The sequence below is a fragment of the Saimiri boliviensis genome, chromosome 10 (genome assembly GCF_048565385.1).
Source record: "Saimiri boliviensis isolate mSaiBol1 chromosome 10, mSaiBol1.pri, whole genome shotgun sequence".
In the NCBI taxonomy this organism is placed as follows: domain Eukaryota; kingdom Metazoa; phylum Chordata; class Mammalia; order Primates; family Cebidae; genus Saimiri; species Saimiri boliviensis.
Genome location: NC_133458.1, coordinates 53,556,785 through 53,581,546, shown reverse-complemented (window position 1 = coordinate 53,581,546; position 24,762 = coordinate 53,556,785). Strand labels below are relative to the sequence as shown.

At 38.2% G+C, this 24,762-nt stretch overlaps 1 protein-coding gene across 3 annotated transcripts in view; it reads right to left on the bottom strand.

Moving 5' to 3' along the window:
• FBXL13 (F-box and leucine rich repeat protein 13) overlaps positions 1–24,762 on the bottom strand; it is a 230,032-nt gene that overhangs the window by 75,590 nt on the left and 129,680 nt on the right. For all 3 annotated transcript variants that reach the window (XM_074379286.1, XM_074379284.1, XM_074379285.1), the window contains 3 exons: positions 3,688–3,786; positions 3,045–3,162; positions 2,782–2,944 (listed from right to left, as the gene is read on the bottom strand). In XM_074379286.1, coding sequence (XP_074235387.1) covers positions 2,782–2,944; positions 3,045–3,162; positions 3,688–3,786 — 380 coding nt within the window. The remainder of the gene's footprint in view (positions 1–2,781; positions 2,945–3,044; positions 3,163–3,687; positions 3,787–24,762) is intronic.

Below are 24,762 nucleotides of genomic sequence, written 5' to 3'. Positions count from 1 at the left end.
TCCCCAGATAAATCTAATTGTTTTATCATGTTTGGTTGTCTGCTCATATTTCTGATTCTGATTTTATTTCTTCAAACATTTCATACATGGTTACTTAACATTCTATGTCTGACAATTCCTGTGTCTGAATTACCTGAAGGTCAAATGCATTTTGCTGTTTCTGTGACTCTTTCTCACAGTGACTCATATCTTTGTGCATTACGGCAATCTTTCACTTTGAGCACCTCTTTTATTCTCTAGCCTGAGAAGCTTTGTGCTAACGTCTTCCAGGAGCTCGGGGACGACCTCCTGAGACCACTCTGTTCCCCTGAAAGAGGTACAAACCCTGCAGAAGTCTCAGGTTCTACCTTCCTACTCTGAGTCTTGCTCAGAGCTGTTTCTCTCAAAGGCAACATTGTCATGAAATTTGTGCTCAGGGCTGCTCAACCTTTTATGTTTGCTGGCTACTCACTATTCATCTCAGTGAATTCGTTCATTGAGAGAATAGCAAAGAATCGGGTGATTGAGGGCTGTTGGATATTCCTCTTACTCTTTGTGAGCTCAGTAATATATTGAAAACATATTTCATCAAGCATCTGAACTATTTTTGCCACAGCCCTTTGAAATGTCTTGTCACCTCTACTTCCGGAGGCAAAAAACTTCCATTTAAGATTAATTAGGCAAGGTGCAGTGGCTCACGCCTGTAATCCCAGCACTTTGGGTGGCCAAGGCAGGCAGGTCACCTAAGGTCAGGAGTTCAAGACCAGCCTGGCCAACATGGTGAAACTGTCTCTACAAAAATACAAAACTTAGCCGGCATACTGGTGGACACCTGTCTACTTGGGAGGCTGAGGCAGGACAATCTCTTGAACCCAGTAAGTGGAGGCTGCAGTGAGCCAAGATGGCACCACTGCACTCCAGCCTGGGTGACAGAATGAGACTCAAAAAAAAAAAAAAAAAAAAGGAAAAAACCAGATTAATCTGCAGAAGGCTGAGTGAAATATAAGAATGTAATTCAGTTTTATTTCACATATTCACACAGATAGAATTAGTTGATACACACACTTGTGTATGTAGTATGCATGCGTGTGTGTGTGTGTGTGTGTGTGTGTCACAGTTATTACTATGTAACAAATTGATCCAAACTTTGTGGCTTAAATGGCAAACATTTATTATCTCCCAGTTTCTGGATCTTAGGGATCTGGAAGTGAACTAGGGTGGTTCTAGCTCAGGGTCTCTCATGAGTTGGAGCTTAAGTCATCTGAAGGTTTGACTGGTACTGTAGGGTCTGCCTCCAGGCACACTCACACGGCTGTAGGCTCACTCAAATGGCTCTTTACAGGAGGCTTTAATTCTTCACTGGCCCTTGGCTGGAGCCCTCATTTCCTAATCCAGGTTTTTCCCATTCCAAACCTTTATATCTTCTCCAGCCCGGACTGACCCATGCTGCCTCCACATTTTAATAATAGGCAACATAGGTTGAGATTCTGTGTAGTGGGCCAGTGCAGTGGCTCATGCCTATAATTCCAGCATTTTGGGAGGCCAAGGTGGAAGGATCACTTGAAGCCAGGTGTTTGAGACCTGCCTGGACAATATAGTGAGACCTGTCTCTACAAAAACTTTAAAAATTAGCTGGAAATGATGGAGTGTGCCTTGTAGTTCTAGCTACTTGGGAGGCTGAGGCAGGAGAATCGCTTGAGACCAGGAGTTCAAGGTTACAGTGACTGCGCAACTGTACTTCAGCGTGGGCAACAAAGTGAGACCCTGTCTCAAAAAAATACAAATAAATACATAAAAGATTCTGGGTAGCTTAAGATTATTATGCTGACTTGTGCTTTCCCAAATATTAGCCAACTTGAATGTGGATCAAGTACTATTTTGTGGATCAAATGTTATTTTGTTATTATGTGGCCCTATAAGATTATAAGAATTCTACATAGGTAAGTGGCTGAGCTACCCACTGGGGAAGGGGTTTCAGCAAGAAACCTCTTGATCCTTGGCTGGGTGTGGTGGCTCATGCCTGCAATCCCAGCACTCTGGGAGACTGAGGCAGGCAGATCACTTGAGGTCAGGAATTCGAGACCAGCCTGGCCAACATGGTGAAACGCTGTTTCTACTAAAAATACAAAAATTAGCCAGCTATGGTGGCACACACTGTAATCCCAGCTACTCAGGAGGCTGAGGCTGGAGAATCACTAGAGTACACGAGGCAGAGGTTGCAATGAGCTGAGATCGTGCCACTGCCCTCCAACCAGAGTGACAGAATGAGACTCCATCTAAAAGAAAAAAAAAAAAAAAAAGAATTTGATCCTGAGAATACCAGGAGAGTAGTCCAATAGTGGCCCAGCCAAAGAAAGGATTTCAGTAAGAACTCACCCTTTGTCCATTTGTCAGAAATTCTACACCGAGGAAAAATCTAACCAGTACCCAAAAGGAAAACCTTCAGTGAGACTGTTTCTTCATAAGCAAGTCAGAAAGTCCATATGGGAAAAGGTCCTGTTAACTAAACTAGCTATGGGAACCCTCAGTAGGAAAGGTAACCCATAAGTATTACTTTGAGTTTCCTTAATTTTACAAGGGTCCATAATTCCCCATATCCTGAGCTCTCCCTTCCCCCCATAAAATCAGCCTGGGTTGGGAGTCCCTCTTTTTTATAATCACAGAACTCTGTGCTTACCTCTACATTAACTCCTGGACTCCTGACTTTCATGTTTACACCACAAACCATAAGTTCCTTAGAGAGGACCTGGCACATACTAGATAATCAATGTTTCTTGAATGTATGACTGAATGATTCATTACCTTACACAGTTTGCCAAATTCAACACAGTCAATTGCTTCAAAGGTGAAAGGGACCTGAGGCTGCTGTCTGTTATTCCCTTGCAGTCAGCCATGTAAATGTGACTGAGATTTGGATAATTCTTGTCTATAAATTTGAAGGATGCATCAGTAATCCTTTTATTTCCTGTTTTCAAAACAGAGAAGCAAAGACAAGTATTGTATTTGTAATGCCATAAGAGTAAAAGTAAATGATAATGCAGAACCACGTTTTTAAAATAACAGACCTTCGAATCGGATCTTTCTGAGTTTACAAGTAGACAGAGCTTTGAAAGTACAATCAGAGATATGCGGTGCACCAGTGAAAACCATCGATGTAATATGAGAGCACTTTTCAACTAAAGCCTTCAGAAGAAAAAATGATTACATTAATCAAGTGTTCAGAACAGGTTTAGCAAGGTAATAAAGTCATTTTTTCCTTCAATATATTAGAAACAGACATGTTAACTATTAATTTTCCTAATTTCAAAGAAAATTCGATTTTTCAATCATGTTTACACTTACATTTGAGTAATGTGGAGAAATCAGAACTAAATCATGTACTAAGAGTATGAGAAAACATGAGAAATTGACTACTGAAAAAAATTACTACATTTGGCAGCTTAACATGGAGAACTAAACTCAAAGTTTGTGCTTAGGCTATAACATCACTAAAAAAAATCCTAAATGTGAAATAAGGTGCCTTAGGATACTTAAGAATTCAAATGTTTTCAAGGGTATGTGAGTGTGTGAAAACTTTTAAATGACTGTATTACTATTTTAAAAATAACTAAAGTGAAAAGTCCATTCATAATTTTCAGTAATTCGAGCCATTAGAATATATATCCATCTTATAGGACAGAAAAGAAAACGTACTTTCCAACTACCTACTTTTACACAGTTGTCCGTCAGAGTTGGCATGTCATTAATGGTAAGATGAAGAATTCCAGTACAGCTGTTTGCAATGTACCTGAAGCCTTGGACTGAAATCTGAATTGCACAGAGTAGAAAATAATGAGAGAATGCATTGGCATGATAGAAACCCAAGGTAGTAATAACCAAAGATATGTCATAAATGTGTTACTGTGTTTTAAAATTTTTAAATTAACCATGAAATATGGCAGACACAAGAGGGAAAGAATCTAGTCTTGATTACTTTATTTTTTAATATTTTATTGAGGTAAAATTTATATAACAAAAAATAAGTCACTTAAACCAGGCACAGTGGTGCATGCCTGTAGTCTCAGCAACTTGGGAGTCTGAAACAACGGGATCGCCTCAGCCAGGAGTTCAAAGCCAGCCTGGGCAACACAGCAAGACCCTGTCTCTTTAAAAAAAGATTTTTTTTTAATTTAAAAAAACAACCACTTATATAAGTTATTTAATTATTCATATGTTGTGCAACCAGCACCTACCTATATGTAGTTCTAAAACATTTTCATCACCCAAAAGGAAACCCTGTATCCATGAAGCAATTGCTACCTATACTCTTTCCTCCTGGCCCCTGGCATCATTAATCTGTGTTTTGTCTCTGTAAATTTACCTATTCTGAATATTTCATATAAATGGAATTTTATAATATATGGCCTTTTGTTCCTGGCTTCTTTCACTTAGTGTAATGTTTTTGAGGTTCATTTACATTATACCATGTATGAACACCTCAATCCTTTTTATGAATAATTTTTATGATGAATAATTTTTATTCCTACTCAGTGGAAAAACCACATTTTGAAAATCCATTAATCTGTTAATGAATATTTGGATTGTCACCATCTTTTAAATATTTTGACTATGTATATCTATTTGTTTAAATATCAGGTTTCAATTCTTTTGGCTATTTAGGAGTAGAATTGCTGGGTCATATGCTAATTCTATGCTTAACTTTTTAAGGAACCACCAAAATGTTTTCTACAGTGGCTGCACCATTTTACATACCCACCAGCAATCTATAAGGGTTCCAATTTCTCCACATCACCAACACTTATTTCCCATCGAAACAAATTTCCTTGTGGGCTTGAAGTGGTACCTCATTTGCATCCCCTTAATGAATAATGATATGAGTATCTTTTCATGTACTTGCCCATTTGTATATATTCTTTGGGGAAAGTCTATTGAAGTTATTTGCCTATTTTTTTTAGTTGGGTTGTCTTTTTGTTGTTGAATTGTAAGAGTTCTTCATATATTCTGGATACCAAGTCCTTATTAGATGTATGATTTGAAATTATCTTCCATTCTGTAGGTTGTCTTCTCATTTTTAAAATAATGTGCTTTGATACATAAACACTTTTAAGCTTGATGAAGTTCAGTTGATCTATTTCTGTTTGTTGTTCATGCTGTTGGTGTCATATTTAAGAATGTATTGCCAAATCCAAGGTTGTGAAGATTCAACCCCTATTTTTCCTTCGAAAGAGTTTAATTATTTTGGTTTTTATATTTAGGGTATCGGCCATTTGTGTTAATTTTCATATATAGTATGAGGTAGGGATCCAACTTCACTTTTTTTATGTGGATATACAATTGGCCCAGCACCAATTGTTGAAGAGAGTATTCTTTTCCTCACTGAATGGTCTCCACACCCTTTTCAAAAATCAATTGGCCATAAATGTATAGATTTATTTCTCAACTCTCAATTCTGTTCCATTCTTCTATGTCTATCCTTCTGCCAGTGCCATATTGTTTTGATTACTGTAGCTTTGCAGTACCAATTTCTTTTCAACTATCATTATCCATGTTAATGGAAAGAGCAGTGGCAGAGAGTGGTCGAAATAATGACTGATTCAAAGATAAAAATATTTGCCTATGATAAATCACCTTACAATAACTTGTTATTTAGGCTGCATCTCCTGTAACAAATGGAGATGGATGGGAAATCAGATTGTGTTCAGATTCAGCAGAGGGAAACTGAGATGCTGCCCAGGAGCAGACAGAAGGGGAACTCCCTTGGAGAGTCATCTCCATAAGAGCCTGACAGGGAGAATGAGGAGCAGCAGCTACAATGAACCTCTAGGGAGATCTTTGGAGACTTCATGTGTGCCACCTCTCACTAAAGGTGACTTCCAAGATTCTGTCATCAGAGCCTCCACCTATTCAAAAAGGACTAGCCAAAAGTTAGGGAACTGAGTGGCACATCCCCAGACAACCAGAGCTCAACTGAAATGTCACTTCCATAGGAAGTGTCCCTGACCCTTAAATTAGACCAGTTTCATGTTATATACTTACATCACCATGTAATTATTGTAACTACAATTATATTCATTTTATAATTGATTACTTATTAAATGAATCCCCTGTACACAGTTCCCAGCATGGTGCCTATAACATCAACTGATGAGATAACTGAGTAATATTATTACATGAATAAATGGAAGAATGTATGAATGACTTCTGAAAACCATGTCTATTCAGTAGGTTCCCCTTCCCAGCAGTTACTAATAATATGAGCACTCAGACAAAAGCCAAGGGAATTTTCATAGCTATTGAAATAAAAAGTAAAGAAAAAAAAAGCAAAGGGAAGCCCTTGAAACCAGGGACTGAGCATGCAGGCCTGATTTGCTACAGAAACCAGTTCTTTGGGTGAGATTACATTTTGACAATTTTTCTACATTTCTACTATTTTTCTATTGTGCTACAGAAGCCAGGCCTTTGGGTGAGATTATACTTGGACAATTTTTATAAATAGCCTTTATGTTTCTAAAGCCTGAATGTATCTAATTTATGGCAATTCATATGATGGAGTGCAATACAGTTACAAGTTAATGTTTCAGGAGGGTAACTGAGCTCATGATACAATTTAAAAGAAAAAGTTGATCATATAAGGCCTTGCTACACAAAATGTGGTCCATAGACCAGCAGCATAGGTATTACGTGGGAGCTTGTTCAAAATACAGAATCTTAGCCCACCACCACTGACTTAGAGGCTGCACTTGAGTAAGACAAGTTATTCACACACAGATGATTCACACACAGACATGACAGTTTGAAAAGTGCTAATCAAGAGGAAATGAATAAAAAGAAAGTATATCAGTCAGGGTTCTCCAGAGAAACAGAACCAATAGGACATACCTACATTCAAGTATATATGCATATACACATACATGCACACACAAATATATACAGATAGATAGATAGATAGATAGATAGATAGATAGATAGACAGACAGATAGATAGATAGATATAGATATATATAGATATGGAGAGAGAAAGAGACAGACAGAAAGATGTATTATAAGGAATTTCCCATGTGATTGTCAGGCCGGCAATTGGTATAGCAGGCTGGTAGGCTAGAAACTCAGAATTTCTACATTGCAAGTCTTACGGCAGAATGCCTCCTCTTCAGGAGACCTCAGTCTTTGTTCTTAAGATCTTCAACTTACTGAAGTTCACACACATTACAGAGGGTAGTCCACTTTACTAAAAGTCTACTGATTTAAATGTTTATCACATCTTGAAAATAAAAACACAACAAAGCTTTGCAACAACATTTAGACTGGTGTTTGACCAAACAACTGGGCACTATAGCCTAGCCAAGGTGACATAAAATTAACCATCATAGAAGGAAATACACCAAATGCTAATAATGATTATCTCGATTATCTCTGAAGAGTAGACAGTTTTCAGATTTTCTACAGTGACACTGTATAATCAGAAAAAGAGAGAGAGAGAGAGAAACAGAAAGAGGCATCTTTGGGGAAAAGGTAGCGTAAGGAAGCCCTTGGACAGTTTTTGAATCATCTCCTACCACAGACCTCTCCTTGCAAGGAAACACTAACTAATAAATAGCCCATTACTCTTTATTTCAGGCTATAACTCTTCCTGCAATCTGTGTGTGTCTTACTGTCCTTCAAAGATATGCTCAGGGACTCTTTTTTGAATTTCCTACTGTGTTGGACAACTATGAGGGGATGAATGAATTAAATTTAGGAGTAAGATAAAGTCTGAAAGGGTGCAGAGTTTGGCACAGACAATATAGAAAAGGATTCCAGGTGGAAGGTAAGCACAAATGGAGGCAAAGCAGTGGGAGTGATGGTCTTGGCTGAAGTGCAGGATCACTCTTGGGATGAATAAGATTCTTGAGTAAAATTTTTATAAGTACTCCCAGAGCAAAGTCCAGGGGAGATGAATGAGCTTTCTAAAACATGAACAGAAGAGGAGAGAAGAATGCTGGGTTTCGAGTCAGCTGAGCTGGGTTTGAGTCTGACTCTGCCTCTTCCTTGCTTATAGCAAAAGGCAGCTCAACCTCTCCACTCTTAGTTTTCTCATCTGGAAAATGAGCCTAATAATACCTATTTTAGGAAATTCTTGAGAAAACAAAATGAGGCAATACATATAAAAGTGATTAGTTAGCATAATGTCTGGCATATAATATTGGTACCACTTTTCCTGTTACTGTTCTTACAGGCACATTTTGCTCCCACAGAAAAGAATCAAGAAGCAGGGGCAGGGGTCGCTGAGAGCTCATTGTAGTGCAGCCCGCACACTGCAAACATAAAGAAATGGGATTCGGAGAAGTTGTGTGATTGGAGAACAGGTTCTTTATCTATTCCTCACAACGTGGCTGCAGTGCTGAACACAGTGTCTCACACAGAGTGGGTACTCCAAAAATACTGAATGAATGAATGAATGGATTATCATTGAATCATATAGCTGTGACAGAGCCCGGGCTAGAGCCCATCTCTTCCCATTATGACACACAACCCCAGATTTGAGAACTGTTGTTTTTGCAAAAATTCTAAATTTCCCCTTTATCCCAGACCTTAGTTCATAACCCTAACACAAGTATCTCTAATAATAGTTTCCATAAAACAAACAACCTTTTCTCTCTTGCTGTCTTTATAACATGTTCATGACAAAGGGGGAAATGATAGCAAAAAGCAGCCATAGCTGGGTGATTCCTTACAACACAGCCCAAAACTTGGTGCTAGCAACCAATAAGATTAGTATCCAGAAAGTGGGGATGCGGGGTAGGGCTCTGAGAAGGGCTCTTTAGCCTTGTCCTGGCATGAAGTATTTAGTTTCCCACACAGTTTATATTAGAATATCCAAAAAGATGTTAGGCTAATATTTTATGACTCAAATATTCCTGCCAGAATCTTTTAGGCCAAGCAACTATTAGTTGTCCTTTCTCTTAACTGAAATGATGGAGATATAAGCCTGAAATTAAAAATTCCTCTCTAAAGGAAAAAGCAAAATATTTTACCAAGTTAAAATTCCAGGTCTCATCACAGCTGATATCTGTGCATTTTCTGTGTAGAATGTTTACAATACCTGAGAACCTATTCCTGTTTGGTTGTAAAGTGATTTTGGCTTCCGGTTTGACACCAACTGGAGCCCTGCACCTTGCTGGTTAAGTCCCCACTGGTTGGGAAGTTAGGGAACTTGGCCTAACCAGTGGTGTTCCAATCTCAAGTTCCAGCAGACAGCTACTGCTGCTGATGGGGGCAGAGGAGCTTTGGTGATCACAGAAAAATTCTTGCCAGCTGCCTCTGGGTAGGCCTCAACCCATCACCATGAGAAGACAAACCTGTCTGTGAAGGAAATGAGTTGTCAGTGAGCCACACACTCACTAAAGACCAAAGTGTAAAGCACAAAGGACTAGCTCAGATCCCTCTTTGCTGCTCTAAGTTAGTAAAAAGAAGGAAGAGGCTTAGCAACAGGGATGATAACATTGTACCAAGCTTCCACTTCCCACTTCTCCTTTACAACAGTGCCTGTGAATCAGTGAGCTCAGCAACACAGAAAAGACATAAATGCAGAGCCAGACCCTCTAAGGCAGCCTGAAATATCCATCTGAGATAGACATGGCCCATGCTGTGTTCTTGTACCACCTCCAGCTGTTTCTCACATTCCCACAGCACTGTTTCCAATGACTAATAGGTAGTGTGATGACTTTAGTCATATCCATATATTCTTCATGTCCTCTTAGTGACCTCAAAGGAGGCTGACTTAGCAAGAAGAGTGAACTGTTGGAGAGAAAAACAAAGCCTTCCTTCAAAACCATTATGGAACATTGTTTTATTGCATTCAAATGCACCACAAGCAACTTTAATAGCAACACTTCCCAGGGACTGTGCTACGAGGATTTGACAGCCTCCCAAATATAATGTCCTCTGTGGGGACAGGAAGAGAGGCCTGGTAATTTTTTTCTTGAGGTCTTGCCAACCTCTCTTTGGATGATCCTATGTTGTCCATGTCTATGTATTGTTCATACCCATCCCCATCTCTGCTGTCTAAAATCCTATCCATTCACTATGCACTTCTTCCTGGTTGCCCTCCCTGAACACCACAGGTAGACGTGCTTCTAATTCTTAGTCTAAACACCAAAGCCTGTGGTCTACACTCTCTCTGCATGTTATAACCTCTGCCTCACATGATAGTTACCTCCACATACATCTAGTATCCCTGCCAAGGAGCATGGACAGCATCTTAGCCATCATTGTATCCTTTATAGTACAGCACAGAGCCTGGTGCAGAGTGTTTGTTAATAGACCAAGTAGTTGTTGACGAATTGTTTGTAGAATATAAATTAGAATTAGTAACTTCAGAGGGATGGTAGTCAATATGGTCAGTTGTTAAATATTGCTATATTTATATAAAAACACTAGAGAACCAAACATAAAAAAAAAAGTTTAATTTTCCAGGGTGAGTGAGGAACTAGGATACAAGCTGAGTGAAGCCTACAGTTGCCAGGAAGGCTTGCATGCTTGCCAACTTTGTGTGCATTTACTGCACAATGACTCAGAGTTGGGATCTGTCAGAAGCAGACTGATCCATCCTAAACTTCACCATTCTTGTCTAGAATACACTAACTGGTTCTTTTCCTCAGCCAGTGGCCAAATTGCTCATAGTTTCCCTTGTATTATAATGGAGCTTTATCTCCTTAATAACTGAGAGAATCACAATCATAATACTTTCTTCTTATAACACAGTGATCCACAGTGCTACTTGGTTTATCTAGATTTACTGAACTAGTTGGTGGCTTTATAGCTACAGTTCTAACCACATGCTTCACCCAGGTCCAAGACTAAACTAGAGTTTCGTTAACAGTTCATGAAACTCTGTGTCACTTCACAAGATAGGGAGTATACAAGAAGAAACCAAAATAAGTATGTTTCTCAGAAAGAATAAAAATTTTTCAAACCTTTTTTTCAGGAATAGGAAACATGATCTTAGTCCCCTGAGACTCATCATTTTGTCATCTGATTCTTCAAGATCTAAAAATTGTTGCCAGATGTTTCATTTTTACCACTTAATATAATAAACATCCTTATACATTTTGCCTACAAAGAGATTATATTAAGCTGTGGATATTGAACAATAGGTGTCTGTCACTTTTATTTAATTTTTAATTTTCACTATGAACATAACAGAGTTATGTTCCAATGAATAATTTTAAAAACCATTTAAATTTATGTAAGTCCTATTTATAAGATACATAAAAATGTTTTCATAAATTCTACGATTTTTTTTTTCAATGCAGGTCGCAGTGTGGTTCAGAAAGGACACAAAGCATTCCTCTAACAAGGAAACTGAGGCACAATAACTGACCCAGAAAAGCAGGAATTTCAGGTTTTTTTTGACTCCTGACTGTTTTTCCACTAGAACTATGCCTCATTAAATGATACTTAAAACCAAATAACATTTTACAATACAAAATTCAATAATTGTTTAACTATATGCAGTATATCACTTTATAGTTTCACAAATGATATTCTTATATTAAAAACCAAGATAGTACATACTCAAAATGTATGAGTTCCTCATTATTTTACATTATCATTATTTATGTTCTTAAGGATATTTATGTCCACCGTTTCTCTAGAATATTACATAATAATGTGCTACTACATAACTCTTCCCAACTTCCTTTTCAGTGACCTCCTGTTGGTAGCTTAAAATAGGCCATGCATGGTGAGAGTATTTATACCATGGAATTCAGCCAACATTAAAAGTCAGGCTTTTTCTGCCCTTTATCATTCCATAGAATAAAGGAAAATGGAATCAACCAAATATAAGTGCATTATGATTTTGAATTTAACTGTTTCCAGTTCATTTTGATACATAATCTGTTCATTCACAACTGCTTTAGCTGGTAACAAAACTCTCACTCATAACAAAACTCTCACTCTTCCAATTAACGCTTATTGATACACTCCCAAATCTATACCTTCACTCACAGCTCTCTTCCAAGGACCAAACTTCTACTTCCAAGTTGTTCTTGTCATTTATACCCAGATGTATCACAGGAACCTCAAATTTGGCCTTTCCAAAATAAGATTCATTATTCTTTTTTCCCCAATCTTGGTTACATAGAAACACAAAATCCTAAAGCTGAAAAAAAAAAAAACCTCAGAGATTATTTAGCCCAGCCTAGCCATTCTACAGGTGAAGGAACTGAGGCAGAAAAACCAAGTAATTCCAAGGTTGCATAACTGGTTAGTGGCATAACAAGAAATATAACCCAGGTCACCTAACTTCAGGAAAGAAGGAAAAGGAAAAGGAGATGAGGGGAGGAAATGGGGGAGGGGAGAGAAAAGGGGTAGAGGAAAGAAGAGAGGCAGAGAAGAAGAAAGAAAAAGAGAGAGAAAAAAAGAAGGAAAGAAAGAAAAAAAGGAAAGAAAGAGACAAAGAAAGTCCTCCCATTCTTGCTTTGCTTATGCAATCTCCATTCAATTTGGCTAGTACATTCATCCCTGGACATGCCTGTGTGGCTTTCTCCAACCTCCAACAGAAACCCCAGGGGTGAACAAGTAAGACCTTCCATGATCTCTGCTTCTCTGAAAGGGGAAGGTTGGAATTTACGTAACCTAGAGAGAACTGAAATGACCTTGGAATCTTCCAGTTTGCACTTTGTACAGCCTACCTTTAAGTTTTGTGGGCTCTAGAGAGATTTAATGATACAAGAACTGATAAGCCATTATTATTACATTAAGTATTATAATCATTCAAACATCTGTAGAATATTGTCCCTTTTCATTTTTTGTTGATTTGTATATAATGATTAAAATTTAATTGGTGAAAAAACAGAGTACACATGGTGACTCATGCCTGTAATCCCAGCACTTTGGGAGGCTGAGGTGGAAGGATCGCTTGAGTCGAGGAGTATGAGACCAGCCTTGTTTCCCAGCATGTCTGTGGTTGTTCCATGACTGGCTTCCTGCACAGGGCCATAACCCACTGCTGCACACATCTGAAGATACATGAATCTGTAGGGAAAGTGGCTACCCCATGATAATGTCAGTGGGAGAATCTCTGGAGTTACACATAAACAGAGCAGAGGATAAAGGGAACCGAAAACCAGGAATCATAACCCTCTCAATTGGCACTTTCTCATGTACAAATAAGATAGATTAATCCTCCTCATTAAAACTCTTAGTCCTACTCATATTTTCCATTTTGAGACTCTGAGAGAAACATGAACATATTTTAAAGAGGTCTGAAATGAACCGGGAACTAACATGTATCTCCTTGGAGCATTTTAGCTAGTACATTTTATCCATTCATTCATGGGAATATTTAAGGAAACACTTAGAGGAAATTAACCATACAGCTATCTGCAGAAAAGAGACTCTAGACAGGTGGAACAGCCAGTGTGAAACCCTGCAGCGAGAGCCTGCTTATGTTTTTGAAGAATATCAAATAAGCCAGTGTGGCTGGAGCGGAGTTAGCAAGGGGAACAGGAAATGCTGTCAAATGGGCAATTAGAGGATGAGGCAGATTTCTCAGGGCTTTGTACCTCCTTCCAAGGCTTTTCTTTTATTAAATGAACAGGAAGGCATGCCAAGTATTTAAGCAGAGGAAGGACATTGACTTGGGTTTTTAAAGGATGCCTCTAGATACTGTGCTGAAAGTTGACTTGTAGGAGGCAGGGGCAAAAGCAGGAAGGCCAATTAGGAGGCTACTGCAACAACCAGGTGAGAGAGCTTGATAACGTGGACTGGCTGGTGGCTGTGGAGAGGGTGGTTGGATTCTGATTAGATTCTGCGGGAATAGTCAACTGCACTTCCTCACAGAGTGGGTATGGAGTGAGAGAAAAGAGTCAAGGGTAATGTCTTAGTTTGCTAGATTCGCTGTAATAAAGTACCACAAACTGGATTGCTTCAACAACAGAAATGTATTCTCTGGTTCTGGAGGCATGAAGTCTGAGATCAAGGTGTTGGCAGAGTTGGTTCCTCTGGGGGCTGTGAGGAAGGCTCTGTTCCAGGCCTCTCTCCTTGGCTTGCAGATGGCCATCTCAGGTTCACATAGCATTCTCCCTGTACACTTGTGTCTGTGTCCAAATATCCCTCTTTCATAACGACAGCCATCATACTGGCTTAGGGCCCACCCTTAATGGCCTCGTCTTAACTAATTACACCTGCAATGACCCTATTTCCAAATATGGTCATGTTCTGAGGTACAACTGGGTATTAGGATTTTAACATATAAATGTTGAAATGGATTCCATCAATCCACAATAGATAGTGCCAAGATTTTTGGCCTAAGCAACTATAAAGATGGAGCTGCCATTAACTGAAATGGGGAGGGCTGTAGGCACAAGGAACAGAAATTTTTTTTTTTTTAAGATACAAGATTCTAAATTTTGAGAGAAAAATCTGGCTTGGAGATACATAAATCATATATATGAGATATATATATAAACATATATATCACATATATGTATGTGTATCAATATGAGCATATATAGTATGTGTGTGTACATGTGATTATATATATATATGAGTGCTCATTATTATAGGTGATATAAAGCTATGAGACAAGATGAGATCATCAAGGGAGCTGGTGTAGCCTGAGAAGGGAAATAGATCAAGGACTGAACCCTGGGGCCCTCTATGCTTAAGGGATTGAGAGATGAGGAGGTAACTTAAAGAGGCACTTTTAGAAATACTATTAAAAGTAGGAAGAGAAATATCTATAGCACAATATAATTTATAGGAACACAAGAATATATATAGACTTAAGGAAATATGTAAAACAAATTAGAGGGGTTGCTTGTGTGGGGGGAGGGGAATAGAAATAGGAAATATGAATTAAAGGAAATAAAATTAAACAAGAGAAGGGTCTTATACAGACTGATTATAGAAGTTTGCCATGAACTGAAGAGTATAATTAAATCTGCTCTTGGTATCTGAGTTCCAAAATAAACAAAATAAATCCAATGTGAAATAAAATAGAAATCCCTGGTTATATTTTTTTCCCTTGAGTACTTTTTCTTCCCTGCACAATATTGCAGAGAAATCACAGTAATTTTAAACTTCTTAAGTTCTTTTAGTGAGAATAGTCACCATAGAAACTCCTTATTGAGTTCTGACACTTTGATAAGAATATTTGAAAAAAGGTGAATTTAATGAAACCTAGTTACTGTGGAAGTGAACATAAGATGACTTAAATACTTATTGCTAGTTTCTGAGAAGGAATGAATACTTATCAGTACAAAAACCCACTCCAAGTTTGAATGCTGCTCTCCCACTTGTTTTGTAATATACTTTAATAACAGCATTGGTATAAAAATTAATTATGTGGGTAAAAATAGGGACTAAGTATGGGGAGCCACAGCATCAGCTTTGCTGCAGAAACCACATCTCTAAGTTTTCTAAATCATAAAAATGTCATTAGGATTGGCACAGCGAATTTCGAAAACTAACAATATCAACTAAAGGCAAACAAACACACCTGACAACCCAGCCACGCGACTCCTACACACACACACACAAACACACACGTGGATATATATCCATGTGTACATTGTGTATATTTATCCATGTAGATACAAATACACTCACACACATGTATCTAACAAAAATGTCTGCTGTGTTCACCAAAAGCAATGTACATGAATGTTCATAGCACTTTGTATACTTTTCCTTTTTTGAGATAGGGTCTCGCTCTGTCACCCAGGCTGCAGTGTGGTGGCGCAATCATGGTTCACTGCAGCCTCAGACTACAGGCAAGTGCCACCATGCCCACCTAATTTTTTTTTTATTTGATGGTGTCTCCCTATATTTCTTATGCTGGTCTCAAACTCCTCGGTTTTGGTCCTCCCACCTCAGTCTCCCAAAGTGTGGGGATTACAGGCATGAGCCATCGTGCCTGTCCACTTTTCTATATTATATTTTGGCCAAACTTACCCCAAAAAAGTCATTAGGGAAGTTTCTTTGTTCATTAGGTCCCAATTGTCAGTGCCAGCAAAGTGGGAAGTAAATTTCATCTGGCATCTTGGGTGTTAAGGATGGCTCTGTGGTCAATAACAAACATGTGAAAGCAGCAAATTCAGACACATTGTCGAATATGAGCATGTTAATAATGGTGCGAAACCTTCACAATTTTCTCTCTTGCATTTCAGTTATTTTCTTGAGTAAGGCTCTCCCTAAAGCACATCTATAAGTATTCTTTTATTTTGATTTATTTAATTTAATTTGTTTATTTTGAGACAGAGTCTCACTCTGTTGCCTAGGCTGGAGTGCAGTGGCACATCTCGGCTCACTGCAACTTCCATCTCCCGGGTTCAAGTGATTCTCCTGCCTCAGCCTCCTGGGTAGCTGAGATTACAGGTGTGCACCACCACACTTGGCTAATTTTTGTATTTTTAGTAGAGACAGGGTTTCATCATGTTGGCCAGGCTGGTCTTGAACTCCTGACCTCAAGTGAGCTACCCACCAAAGTGCTGGAATTAGAGGTGTGAGCCACCATGTCCAGCTTGGAAGTATTCTTTTAAAACCCAAATGAAAGCTAAAGAGAAATTACAGCCTTACCAGAGTTATATCAGCTTCTTTCCACTGCAATGATGAAGACCCAACATCAGCTAGCTTAGCTATAATGGGAATTAATGGTGTCTTCAATTGAAAGTCCAGTTAAACAACATACCATCTCTCTTGAAACACATCATCTCTCTCTCTCAAAGGCTGGCTTCTTTGTGAAGATTTCATTCTCTCTCTCAACAAATTTCCTCTATGCTGCTGGAGAAGAGAACCATGAAGTGGCCTAGAACTATACCCTCCATGCCCTGCAACCTCGGGGAGCACAGAATTTATTTTTTGCAATGTTAAGTATCTGGAAGACTCTGAATGGTTTTTTTAGGGTTACATGCCCTTCCTGGGCAAATCTTAACCCCTGAAAATGGAATTTATAACTGGCATAGGCCTGGATCAAATGACCAGTAGCCATGGGAAAATACTAATACCAGTATAAGTACATTTATAAATTCTGATATTCATTAGAAACTCAGTCACATTAATTAAAGAACCTACAGTGCATATCTAATCCCAAAAGAGGCTAGGAGCAGTGGCTCAGGCCGGTAATCCCAACACGTTTGGAGGCCAAGGTGGGTGGATCACCCAAGGTCGGGAGTTCGAGACCAGCCTAGCCAATAAAAATATAAAAATTAGCTGGGTGTGGTGGCACACGCCTTTAATTCCAGCTACTCGGGAGGCTAAGGCAGAGAATCACTTGAACCCAGGAGGCGGAGGTTGCAGTGAGCCGAAATCGCAACTACTGCACTCCAGCCTGGGTGACAGAGAGATACTCTGTCTCAAAAAAATCAAATAAAACAATAAAATAAAATAATTCCAAAAGAATACAGAATACTTCTAAAACATATGTAGTTGATTTTCACTTTTTATTGTAGCTCTCCATCATCATTTATTTTTTCTAAGACGTATAGGTAAAATTATTTCACAGTATCATATAAATACATTTTTCCTGGTTTTGGACAACAACGGCTGGTACAAAGTTTTGTCCTTGACATATTTTGTTTATGCTAATCCACAGCTTCTAAAGGACAGGGAGGCTGTCTTTTTTTTTTTCTTCACAGTGCCCAGTATGCATCAGGCACTCAAAAAAAAAAAAAAACGAGCAAAAAGCATTTAGGTGTAAGCTCCTATTCTCAAGGCTTTTTGCTTTGAGACCTTTTTTCTTGGTCACATGCATTAACATATAACTTCCTAATGCAACATTCCAAATTTATGAAAAGAAAATAGATTCCAGTTTCCAAAAGAGAACCTCTTAGAGGTGAAAACCTTAAAAATCTATGAATTGTCCATTTTCCTTTTATGAAACCATTTTTGTACTATACCCAGAGCTGGGGATGTAGACAGAGCCTCCTCAAAAGACTTAAGAAGTCACTCAGAAGCAGTAACATTCAAACTTCATGAAGCTACAGCAGCAATTACTAACATATCTGTGCTTCACAACAAACATATTTCTTACTCGCAGTGGGCCTAAAGGGGCTCAGCTTCAAACTTCACAACTTCTAGTGCCTGAAAAGTGCCTGACACTTAGAGGTAAACATTATTGAATTATTAAATGAACAGATGGAAATGAAAAAGGGATGAATGAAAGAAACTAACATTCTTTTGCATAATGATGTGAAATACTAACTGCATTGTGTTTTGAGGCTTACAAATTAAGAAGTAATTAGGAAAGGAATTCAATTCTTTTAGAAAGTCAAATACTTACTGAGGCCAGTCAGGCAATGAGAGTAAATGGTAGCAGTCTAGGTGTGAATGCTTGTGCTGAACACACTGAGTGGAGGAGAGGTCGGCAAACAGTGCTCCATCTCAAGGGAGGGAGTGAGGCTGACTTAGCTCCAGCCCATTGTGGTCACATGGAAATGCAAGTCCTTCCCATTTTTAAAGAGAAGCTTGAAATCTAGAATGGTTTGTGAACACTCCAAAATTTTAAATATTGGCTCAAAATTTAAAGACAGATTATGTGTGTTTTGGAGTATTTATTTTTAATTTTTGTGGGTACATTGTAGGTGTATATATTTATGGGGTACATGAGATATTTTCATATAGGCATGCAATGTGAAATAAGCACACTATGAAGAATGTGGTATCCCTCCCCTCAGGCATTTATACTTTGAGTTACAAACAGCCCAATCACATTTAATTTCTTTTAAAATGTACAATTAAGTTATTATTGACTATAGTTACTTTGTTATGCTATCAAATAGCAGATCTTATTCATTCTATTTTTTTATAACCCATTATCCATTTCCACCTCACCCTCAAAGCCGCATTATCCTTTCCAGCCTCTGGTAATCATCCTTCTACTCTCTAAGCCCATGACTTTACTCTCCAAGCCCATGACTTCAATTGTTTTGATTTTTATTATATCTCTCAAGTAAGTGAGAATATGGGATGTTTTTCTTTCTGTGCCTGGCTTATTTCACTTAACATAATGATCTCCAGTTCCATCCTTGTTGTTGCAAATGACTGGATCTCATTCCTTTCTATGTGGCTCAATAGTACTGCATTGTGTATATGTACCACATTTTCTTTATCCAGTCATCTGCCGATAGATACTTAGGTTGCTTCCAAATCTTAGCTGTTGTGAACAGTGCTGCAACAAACATAGGAGTAGGAGTGCAGATTTTTCTTTGATATACTGATTTTCTTTCTTTTGGGTATATACCCAGCAGTGGAATTGCTGTATCACATGGTAGCTCAGTTTTTAGTTTTTTAAGAAACCTCCAAACTGTTCTCCATAATGGTTGTGCTAATTTGCATTCCCATCAGCAGCGTACTATGGTTCTCTTTTCTCCACATCCTCACAAGCATTTGTTACTAACTTTTGGAGAAAAGCCATTTTAACTGGGGTAACACGATATCTCATTGCAGTTTTGATTTGCATTTCTCTGATGACTAATAATGTTGACCACCTTTTCATATGCCTGTTTTCCACTTGTATGTTTTCTTTGAGAAATGTCTATTACATCTTTTGCCCATTTTTGATCGGACTATTAGAATTTTTCCTACAGAGTTGTTTGAGGTCTTTACATATTTTGATTTTTAATCCCTTGTCAGATGGGTAGTTTGCAAATATTTTTTCCAATTCTGTGGGTTGTGTCTTCACTTTGTTGATTGTATCCTTTGCTGTGCAGAAGCTTTTTAACTTAATGTGAACTCATTTGTCCATGTTTGCTTTGGTTGCCTGTGCTTGTGGGGTATTGCTGAAGAAATCTTTGCCCAGATCAACATCCTAGAGATTTTCTCCAATGTTTTCTTGTAGTAGTTTTAAAGTTCAAGGTCTTAGATGTAAGTATTTAATCCATTTTTATTTGATTTTTGCACATATTATGTATATAGTGTTATTCTTTTTTTTTTTTTTTTTTTTTTTTGAGACGGAGTTTCGCTCTTTGTTACCCAGGCTGGAGTGCAATGGCGCGATCTCGGCTCACCGCAACCTCCGCCTCCTGGGTTCAGGCAATTCTCCTACCTCAGCCTCCTGAGTAGCTGGGATTACAGGCACGCGCCACCATGCCCAGCTAATTTTTTTGTATTTTTAGTAGAGACGGGGTTTCACCATGTTGACCAGGATGGTCTCAATCTCTTGACCTCGTGATCCACCCGCCTCGGCCTCCCAAAGTGCTGGGATTACAGGCTTGAGCCACCTCACCCGGCCTATAGTGTTATTCTTCAGCATATGGATATCCAGTTTTCCCAGCACCATTTATTGAAGAAACTCTTTTTCTCAGTGTGTGTCCTTGGCACCTTTGCCAAATATTAGTTCACCGTAGGTGTGTACATTTGTTTCTGGGTTCTCTATTCTGTTCTATTTGTCTATATGTCTGTTTTTATGTCAGTGCCATGTTGTTTTGGTTACTGTACCTCTGTTAATTTCAGGTCAGGTAATGTGATTCTTCCGGTTTTGTTCTTTTTGCTTAGGACAGTGTTAGCTATTCTGAGTCTTTTGTAGTTCCATCTCAATTTTAAGATTTTTTTTTCCCATTTCTCTGAACAATGTCACTGGTAGTTTGGTAGGGATTTCATTGAATCTGTAGATTGCTTTGGGTAGTACGATACTCTAACAATATCAGTTCTCCCAATCCATGAACACGGAATGTTTTTCCAATTTTTGGTGTCCTCTTTAATTTCTTTCATCAGTGTTTCATAGTTTTCATTATAGACCTTTTTTGGCTAATTCATAGTTATTTAATTTCACGTGTGGTTACTGTAAAAGGGTTTTACATTTTTATTTCTTTTTCACATTGTTCACTGTTGGCATATAGAAATGCTACTAATTTTTGTATGTTAATTGCTTTTCCTGTGACTTTACTGAATTTATCAGTTCTAACAGTTTTCTTGTGGAATCTTTAGATTTTTCCAAATATAAGATCACATCATCTGCAAGCAAGGATAATCTGACTTCTTCCTTTCCAATTTGTCTGCTCTCTATATTTTTTTTTCTTGTCTGATTGCTCTAGATAGGGCTTTCAGTAATACGTAGAATAACAGTAGTGACAATGGACATCCTTGTCATGTTCCAGATATTAAGCAGAAAGGCTTTCAGTTTTTCCCTATTCAGTATGATACTAGCTATGGGTCTATCATACATGGTTTTTATTATGTTGAGGAATGTTTCTTCTATCCCTAGTTTTTTGAAGGTTTTCCTTACAAAGAGATGTTGAATTTTTTTTTTTTTTTACTTTTTTCTTTCCTGTTCCATAATGCTACATTATGTTGAATTTGATCAAATGCTTTTCAGCATCAATTGAAACAATCATATGTTTTTTATCCTTCATTCTGTTGATACTATGTATCACATTGATTGATTTGCATATGTTGAACCATCTTTGCATCCCAGGGATAACTCCCTCTTGGTCATGATGAATGTTCCTTCTACTGTATTGCTGAATTCAGTTTGCTAGTATTTTTTGAGGATTTTTGCATCAATATTCATCAGAGATATAGGCCTGTAGTTTTCTTTTCTTTCTTTTTTTTTTTTTTTTTTTTTTTTGCTGTATCTTTGGTTTTGATGTCAGGGTAATACTGGCCTCATAGAATGAGTTTGGAAGTATTCCTTCTTCCTCTATTTTTCATAATAGTTTGAGTAAGATTGGTATTAGTTCTTCTTTAAATGTTTGGTAGAATTCACCATTGAAGCCATCAGGTCCCAGGCTTTTCTTTACTGACAGACATTTTATTACAGCTTCAATCTCATTACTTATTATTGGTCTGTTCAGGTTTTAGATTTCTTTTCAGTTTAATCTTGGTAGCTTGTATGTGTCTAGGAATTCGTCCATTTCATCCAGATTTTCCAATTTGTTAGCATATAGTTGGTCATAGTAGACACTAATGATCCTTTGAATTCTGCAGTATCAGTTGTAATATCTCAGTTTTCATTTCTGATTTTATTTGGATATTCTCTTTTTTTCTTAATCTTGCTAAATGTTTGTCAATTTTGTTTAACTTTCCAAAAACCCACTTTTTGTTTCATTGATCTTTTTTTGTTGTTGTCTCATTGATCTTTCTGTATTGGTTTTTTCATTTCAATTTCATTTATTTCTCCTCTGATCTTTATTATTTCTTTTCTTCTAATAATTTTGGGTTTAGTTTGCTCTTGCTTTTCTAGTTCTTTAAGATGCATCATTAAATTGTTTATTTATAGTTTTTCCTCTTTTTTGATGTAGGTACTTATAGCTGTAAACTTCCCTGAGTATTGCTTTTTCCGTATCCCATAGGTTTTTGTATGTTGTGTTTCCATTATCATTTGTTTCAAGAAATTTTTCAATCTCCTTCCTAATTTCTTCATTGGCCCACTGGTGATTCAGGAGCATATTGTTTAACTTCCATGTATTTGTATAGGTTCCAAAATTTCATTCATTACTAATTTCTAGGTTTATTCCATTGTAGTCAGAGAAGATGATTGTTATTATTTCAATTTTTTTGAATGTTTTAAAATTTGTTTTATGAACATATGATCTATCCTTGAGACTAATCCATGTGCTGAGGAAAAGATGCGTATGTGGCAGCTCCTGAATGAAATGTTCTGTAAATATCTATTAGATCCATTTTGTCTATAGTACAGATTAAGTCTGATGTTTCTTTGCTGCTTTTCTGTCTGGAAGATCTGTTCAATACTGAAAGTGGGGTATTGAAGTTTCCAGCTACTATTGCATTGGGGCTTATCTCTCTCTTCAGCACCAATAATATTTGCTTTATATATCTGGGTGCTCCAGTGTTGGGTGCATATATTTTTTAAATTGTTATATATCCTGACTGAATTGGCCCCTTTATCATTACATAGTGACCTTCTTTGTCACTTCTTATCATTTTGGTCTTTAAATCTATTTCACCTGATGTAAGTATAGTGACTCCCATTCTTTTTTGGTTTTCAGTGGCAGGGAATATCTTTGTCCATTCCTTTATTTTTAGTGCATGTGTGTCTTTATGGGTGAAGTGTGTTTCTTGTAGGCAAAAGATCAATGTATCTTGTTTTTTCATCCATTCAGTCAATCTATATCTTTTCATTGGAGCGTTTAGTCCATTTACATTCAACATTATTATTGATAAGTAAGGACTTACTTACTTCTGTTATTTTGTTGTTTTCTGGTTGTTTTGTGGTTTCCTTTTTCTTCTTTCCTTTCTGCCTTCTTCAAGTGAAGGCAATTTTCTCTAGTGATACTATTTAATTTCTTGTTTTTTACTTTTTTGTGCGTCTACTGTATGATTTTTGGCTTGAGATTACCGTAAGGCTTGCAAAAACTGGCCTATAAACCCATTGTTTTAACCTGATAACAACTTAATGCTGTTTGCATAAACAAACAAATAAACATAAAAAACTAATAAAAATTGAGGCAGCACCAAGACGGCCGAGAGAAGGCAACACCAGGATGCAGCTCCCAGCAAATGAGACGCAAAGGGCTAGAGGACTTCACGATTCCAAATGAGGTGCCAGGTTTGTTTCGGTGAGACTGATAGGGCTCTGAAAACAGCCCAGGAAGGAGCCGTAGGGTAAGAGTCACCCAGGGCGGCAAACCAAGACAGGGCAGGACGTGTCCCCACCTGGAACGTGCAGTCGACTCGGAAGGTAGGGGGGCTTCACTCCATCGGTGCTCCAATTCAGATCATGTGCTTACCTCATCCCTCCTGCAACCCACGGTCCATGAGAGGCATGCCAGACTGAGGGGCACCATGAGTTGTGGATGCAAATCTGAGCTGCGCCTCCCGCCAGGCGCAGCGAGTTGTTGCACAGACCTCAGTGGAAGTTTGGACTAACACCAGAGGGAGGGACCGTCCCACAGATGGAGGCAGAGTTGAAAGCAGGGAAACAGGCCATAAGGCCAGCAGGCCCCACCCCCAAAGAACTCAAACTGAAGCTCTTGCTAGAGAGCTTGGCAGCAAATACACCAGTTTGACCCCAATCAAGCAGATCGAGCTCAGGGAAGGAGAGATGCTATTGGGAAGGTGGTGCCAATCTCACCTGCAAACAAACTCCAGGGAAGGACCACCCACCCAGCAACCTGACTGAATCCTAGAGAGCCCAGCAACACCCTCTACAGGCCAAAAAGGATATAGGTCCAACAGAGATTCCTGAAATCACCAACATCAAAGATCAAAGCGAGATAAATCAACGAGGATGGGGAAAAAACAGCACAAAAAGGATGCAACCATCAAAGACCAGAACACCTCTTCTCCTCCCAGGGATCACAACTCCTCACCAGATTCTTTGGGACACATTTAAAGCAATGTCTAGAGGGAAATATACAGCAATAAATGCCCACATGAGAAACAAGGAAAGATCTAAAATTGACACCCTATCATCAAAATTGAAAGAGCTAGAGGAGCAAGATAAAAAAAACCTCAAAACCTAGCAGAAGACAAGAAATAACTAAGATCAGAGCAGAACTCAAGGAGATAAAGACACAAAAAACCCTTCAAAAAATCAATAAATCCAGGAGCTGTTTTTTTTTAAAAGATCAACAAAATAGACAGACTGCTAGCTAGACTAATAAAAGGGAAAAGAGAAGAATTGAATAGATACAATAAAAAACGATAAAGGAGGCTGGGCGCGGTGGCTCAAGCCTGTAATCCCAGCCCTTTGGGAGGTCGAGGCGGGCGGATCACGAGGTCAAGAGATCGAGACCATCCTGGTCAACATGGTAAAACCCCGTCTCTACTAAAAATACAAAAAAATTAGCTGGGCATGGTGGCACGTCCCTGTAATCCCAGCTACTCAGGAGGCTG